A 6,458-nucleotide genomic window follows, 5' to 3' on the forward strand; every position below is an offset into this window, starting at 1 on the left:
TCCTGTCAGCCTGGACTCAGCCTTGCCAGCACCAGCAAGCACACACACACATTCTTCTCAGAGCTGACATACACACAACACAGTCTCTCCACAGGGCCTGTTTACTTAAGAAACCAGATGCTTTGATGTTGGGGTAGAAGTTGGGAAGTTATGTGTAAAGAAGTAGTTAATGACAGCAGCAGAGGGAGGACAGAGAAGGAGCAGCAGTTTTCTGGCTTTTAATCATAACTTTTGAAAGTTTTAAGGAAATTATCAAATGGTCTGAACCCAGGAATGCGAAGGAAATTATGTCAGCAACCGCCGTAACTCCGGCCAAGGCATTTCATCTGTTTCTTTAAGACAGTTTTCATGCCTAACCTCAAAGGGCTACTTATAGGAGGAATGTTTTGAAGCAATCCAACTTAGCAACCAACATTAATAAAATCTATGCTTGCTCAATTTCTCTCATGTACAAAGGTTATACATGTCATGAGCATTCCAAGCACTTAAAGGAAAGAATCAGTAAAAAGGGTGGTATGAAAACAGTTTTGGGTTAGAGGCAAAAAGGGTATTTATTGAGCCCGAGTTTCAGGTCATTAGGGTACAGGTCTCCTAAGCCAGAACAGAAAAGTGCTATCATGGTTTAGGACTACCTTGCTTTTTAAGGAAGATGAAACACCAACATATTCTCACAAGCCAAACAAACCATAGGTCCAGGAGATCTGCTAAACCCTTCTGAGGCTTTTCATTGTCCAGTCTGAATTATCTTTTCCTGGTATCATTCAGCACAACTTGAACATTTTTAGGGCATTCTCATATACTGACTGTATGGATTAATGTGGTCTAACACGAACAGCACATTTTAGCAAATAAGAAGAGAACCAAGAACTTCTGATTTTCCTTGGGAAGTGAATCCTGTCATCTTATGAAAAACTACTCTAAATGGCACTTTCCCAGCTGTACAAAAGTATACAATATCCCTGATAAAAAAAAGTTGTTTTGTCCTGCTGATACTTTTATCTCACACTATTTATAGTGTGGCTCAGGTCATGATCTCACGGTTCGTGAGTTCGAGCCCTGCGTAGGGCTCTGTGCGGACAGCTCAGAGCCTGGAGCCTGCTTCGGATTCTGTGTCTCCCTCTCTCTGCCTCTCCTCCACTCGTGCTGCTTCTCTCTCTCTCTCTCTCTCTCTCTCTCTCTCAATTAAACATTAAAATTAAAAAAAAAAAAAAAAGGAGGTGGACCTCTAAGAACTGCTTTACTCAACCATGTCTAAGGTGAAGAATATTAACAACAGCTTCACTCTGGCCACATATACATGTTATAAATAGGATGGGATCTCTGAAGAAGAGATCATGGACGATGAACAAGTGCAAAAAGAGCTATTTAAAATTAGGTCACTGAAAGACTAAGAAAAAAAGCTAAAAAACAAATTAAAACACTGGAAACAGTAGCTAAATAAAATGAGAGAAACAGAGGGAAGTTTCTTTTCATATGGACCTCAAAGAACCAGATTTCAAGACCTGCTCTTGAGTACATTTGGCCTAAGAATCCCCTGAGCCAGTTTTTTCAACCTCTAGCTTTAAAAATCAATAGTTTACAAATGACGTATCAAGTCAAGCCAATCAGGGAAGGTTCTGCAGGAATAAATCCAGGAGGAGCAGCAGGTCCTAAATTAGGTAGGTCAACCAGCAAGAGAAGAATCAAATATGGAGTAAGAATGCTGTGTCCAGCTGACTCCAGGAAGGAAGTGGTCCTGTTGTAAGTTCAGCTTCGGTACTGCAAGGCCTTTCTCAACACCCCACTGTGAGATGGAAGTCTACAACATTATTTCTTCCTCCACAAACAGGAAGTCTTCCCGGTACTCACTCCACCCAATCTGCATCCAACCAGTCCCACCCGTCAGCACTAGTTTCACCACCTTTCCACAGCTCCTGCCTGGAATGCCTTACGTGGGGCTACCCGGCTACCCCTGACTGCTTGTGCCCTGACTGCAGTTGCCCTAGGGGGAGGGGGGAGTGCAGATCTGAGAATTCTGCACAGGTAACAAGTATAGTCCAGGCAGAGGGAGAATGATAGTTCAGGGGGAGACTGAGATCTGGCTGACAGGGAACGTGGCTATACATGGACAAGTGCAGTTAGCCACTCATCTCTGTCCCCCCATGCAACTCTCTTTGAAAGAGCAAGAGCTATAACAAAGAACATATTAAATTGAGAATACATTGTGCAAATATGGGTAACAACAATTAAACTGTTAGTTCTAGAAAAACAAGAGGAAGATGCCCATGTTGCACTGCAGCAAGGAGCCAGGACCTTCTTAACAATGGGCTTTGTCAGGCCAGTAGTGTGCAAAGGTTGAGGGGCTTGTCCCCAGGGCCTGAAATGCTATAATTTCTAAAGTTGTTGACTAGGACCTAGCGCAAAGGAGAGTATCTGCAACGTGCGTCCTAACTGTTGGAAATCTTGTTAACAACAGGATGAAGACATCCTGGTCAGAGTCCAAAGCCAGGATAGAAGGTCAAACGTGAAGGCGTAAGAGAGATCACATATATAGTGTCATCCTACTTCCAAGCTTGTTCCTTTGCCTATTAAAATACACACAGTAACCTAGGAACTGCCGTGGGATTTCTGAACACCCGCCTACCCACCCTGAAAGTACTGACCCAGCGAGGGCACACCTTTGCTTCTGCGCAGCCCAACTTCTCCAAGCACTTAAGAGGTAATTATTCCTCCAGTTGCCTAGTGGGTTATAGAGCTACTGGATCCTAATTATTTACACAGACGCAAAAACAGCGACGCACAAGAGATTTTGACAACTTAAAAAAAAAAAAAAAGAATGCCGTGAAAGTCGAACGCTGCCTCCCCTGTGACGAAACACAGCCGCGCGGGCCGCGGCGTCCCGCGGGCCGCTCCCGGGCCGGACTCCGCCCGCCGCAGTTTCGGGGCCGCGGCCAGGCGAGCGGCCCGGGTCTCCCCGGCGGAGACGCGAGGAGCGCGGACAGAGAAAGAGGGGCGGGCTGCGCGGGCGGGGCAGGCGGCCGCCGGGGCCCGGGGGCGGCACCTCGCAGTCCGGGCGGCACCCGGGCCCGGCGCCCGCTCACCTGGTGCGTGTTGTTGGCCAGCTTGGCGACGAAGTCCCGGACCCGGCCGCAGTCCTCGTCCTCGTCGAGCGCGCTGCGGCGCCAACGGCCGCCGCGGGGAACCGGGCCCCCGGGCGCGGCAGCGCGCAGCCCCCAGCTCACCCCGACGGGGCCGGACCAGCGCGACAGCGGCGCAGCGGGCGGCGGCGGCGCGTCCAGACGGTCCTGGCCGAGGGTCGCCGGCGGCAGCAGCTGCAGGAGGAGGAGGAGGTGGAGGCCGAGGCCGTGGGGCCAGCGCGAGAGGCCGTCCGCAGCTCCCCGGGGCCGCTCCATCGCCGCCGAATGCCGACGCCGCCGACACCTGCCGCCCGGCGCGCCCGCCCACCCCCGCCGGCGCCGCGCCACACCCCCGAGTCGGAGCCCCGCGCTCCTTGGATACGCGCAGCCGGGCCTCTCCGCCCCCATAGGCTGGCCGCCTGTCCTTCTTCCCCGGCCCACTCCTCATTGGCTCGCGTCGCCTCCGGCTTCGGGGGTCCTGGATTCGGATGCCAAGATGCGGGACTGATTGGCTGGAACGTAGCAGAGACGGCTGAGGTCATCCCCCCCATCGCCCGGCGTCTCCGGGGCCGGACTTCCAGAGTTAGCGTAGGAGCTTCCCCCACCCCTCCCGCGTAGCCCCCCGCTCTTGGCGCCCGGCCCCACTCTGGAACCCCAGGTTGGGGACTAGGTTATTCCCCCGTCTTCCCCACAGACACCCCTAAAATTCCTTTCATTGCGGCAGCGCCTGGAAAATCTCTTAAGGGAATCCCTGAGCTCGCTCAGCTGGAAAAAGGGGGCTTCGTCATTAACCGGTGCTTCAGGTTTTTAACCCTCGCGTACTGGAGCACTCATTGTCTAATGTAGCAGCCTTCTTGCTGCCAAAAGAGGTAAATGTGAATTGTGTGGGCTAGTCCTACGGAGGCAGATAGACATCAGGACATCCGTGACTCATGCAAGCTTGAAGAAGAGTCCTCCACCATGTATGGTCTCACTCACTTTCTTCTTCTTCAGGGAGTTAGGCCAAAGGTAGAATTGCTCATTGGTTCCCCCAGAGTTACAAAGTAGCTTAGAATCAGGGGCAGGTAAACGGGGCAAGAGAATTACCCAGTGCTTACTTTAGACAATCATTTCATAGGTGCATGTTGTCTTTACCAAAGTGCCGTAACCCTGCGGTGAGTGCATTGCACAAGTTTGGTTTTCAGTGTATAATGCCCCCTAAATCAGCACCCTGCCTTTAATCAATAAAACCCCCATGCTGTTTCCTGTACTGAAGAAACTGCACACTTAACTTTTAGAACGTGCAGCGCAGGTAAAACCAGTTTTTAATCTTTACTGGCTCCGTCCCTTCAGAATGCCAGAAATTGTTCAGTAGAAAATGTACAAATAGATACAAAGTCTGCAAAATGTTACACCCAGATAAAGCCACTAAAAACTACTTTTAACTATAAACTGGACGTAAACCCAAATGAGAATATAATATTCACTGTAGAGCAAAATGGTGCAATGCACCCAACCCAATGTTTACATTAAAATCCTATTCATGTTAATTTGCAAGCAAAAAGATTTACAAATTTACATTTTTTTTCCCAACAACCATGATAAGACCTGAGAAGTGAAAAATAATTTTTGAATGGCATCTGAGCAGGGTGGTGAAATCACTGGAATAGTCTTCCAAGTTCTCAGCTGCTGAAATGACAAAGCTCCATGAAAACCGGTGTACAATTTGTTCTTTTCTGTTAATTACCATGTGTCAGATTATGTTTTAAAATACAGATTATTTTTTAATCTATGCCAACTATGGAGTAGATCACAAGACAGTCAGTTCCAGCAGCATGTGATTAGCTGGGGAAGAAGAGGGGCTATAGAGGAATATTTCTTTGTTTGGGTGACACAAAGATGAATGGTCTATTGTCTTACAGCCCTGAAAGGAAAAAAGCCAACTCAACAGTGCCATCTCCTGGAGAAATTACTAAATCCACTTTTAAACTAAGTAGTAAATTGTAATTATGTGCACCTTCACTTTTGAATATATTGCTTTTAGTTACCATATGCTTACAAAATATGTATTTCCTTCCTCTAACTCTACCAGCTTCTGGGGACATGGCATTTTGCATATGGCACTGAGGAAGTGTTTTGAGTGAATAAACTGTTCTGGTATTTTACTTTTGTCTGACACAGGCACTAAATACAGAGGTTGCACTTTATCTCCCTTGTGAAATACTGCACAGAAGATCTTACCTTACTTGTAGGACTAAAATATATAGATTACTTATCTCAAAACTGTACTTTCTTCCAAGATACATTCTATAGCAGAAAGATGAATGGAAAAGTTACACATCACAAAACTATCGCTTTTCCTAGTGAGATTATTTCTGGTTCTGTTTAAATTGAACACAAGTGTTGTAGAAAGTTTTAAAGTTCTACAAAAAAAACCCCCCACAAAGTTCCATCTCTTTCAAGAATGCTGAAATCCTTTTCTTTTAAGAATTCTAAAGTTTGAGCTATAGAGGGTATGAAACTTACTGCCTCACCAATTGTATAAGGTACAAGTAACACTGCCTGGGCAGTAAGGAGGAAAACAGTGTAAGCTGAGGCTATGGGAGATATACTACGATCTATTTTCCCTTAAACAATACCCATGATTCAGAGACACAACTCTCACCTCTCCCTAAAGCGGCACACTTTGTGCATGAACCTACACAGAATTAAATTTTTTTTTAACGTTTTATTTATTTTTGAGACAGAGAGAGATACAGCATGAATGGGGGAGGGGCAGAGAGAGAGGGAGACACAGAATCGGAAGCAGGCTCCAGGCTCTGAGCCATCAGCCCAGAGCCCGACGCGGGGCTCGAACTCACGGACCATGAGATCGTGACCTGAGCCGAAGTCGGACGCCCAACCGACTGAGCCACCCAGGCGCCCCGAACCTACACAGAATTAAAGGGAATGCTGTGGTCTAGTTCTCCCCACGAGAAGCTTCATGGGAGCACAGACCATACTGTTTTCACAGCTCTATTCCCAATGCCTAATACATTATTACTTGGCACATAGGAAGTAAGTACTCAGTAAGTTTGTTAGATTTGAATAAATAGAAGTTGCGATAGGATTTTTCGGTGGCATTTTCTATCAGGATTTGATAACTGGTGAACATGAAATGAATCTCATGATTATCATATTTAAAAAGTAATCTCAACGTGGGGCCTGAACTCACAACCCTGAGATCAAGAGTCCCATGCTCTACCGACTTGCGCCAGCCAGGCATCCCACCGTGTATTTAATAACAGGGTTAAAATAACCGTAACAGTCTCCGGAACATTGGTGACAATACACTCTGGTTCCCTACTCTCCTTATGTGTATAT

General features: G+C 47.2%; 1 protein-coding gene and 1 long non-coding RNA gene across 5 annotated transcripts in view; one reads left to right on the forward strand and one right to left on the reverse strand.

Annotated features, from left to right (window-relative positions):
- The window catches only part of SORT1 (sortilin 1), a 67,576-nt gene extending 64,034 nt beyond the window's left edge, over positions 1-3,542 (reverse strand). For 2 of the 4 annotated variants that reach the window (XM_042953262.1, XM_042953265.1), the window contains exon 1: positions 2,643-2,775. Coding sequence is in view for 1 of the 4 variants with exons in the window: in XM_042953259.1 (XP_042809193.1) it covers positions 3,081-3,524 (444 nt within the window). In the remaining 3 variants the exon portion in view is untranslated. Of the gene's footprint in view, positions 1-2,642; positions 2,776-3,080 lie in introns of those variants that run through there. The other 2 variants (XM_042953259.1, XM_042953264.1) reach the window with 2 other exon arrangements.
- LOC122228282 lies at positions 3,542-5,260 on the forward strand. The gene is made up of 2 exons (XR_006206504.1): positions 3,542-3,704; positions 5,018-5,260. It is a non-coding gene; the product is annotated as an uncharacterized LOC122228282 (long non-coding RNA).
- The last annotated feature ends 1,198 nt before the right edge of the window (positions 5,261-6,458 follow it).

This window comes from Panthera leo, chromosome C1 (genome assembly GCF_018350215.1).
Source record: "Panthera leo isolate Ple1 chromosome C1, P.leo_Ple1_pat1.1, whole genome shotgun sequence".
In the NCBI taxonomy this organism is placed as follows: Eukaryota; Metazoa; Chordata; class Mammalia; order Carnivora; family Felidae; genus Panthera; species Panthera leo.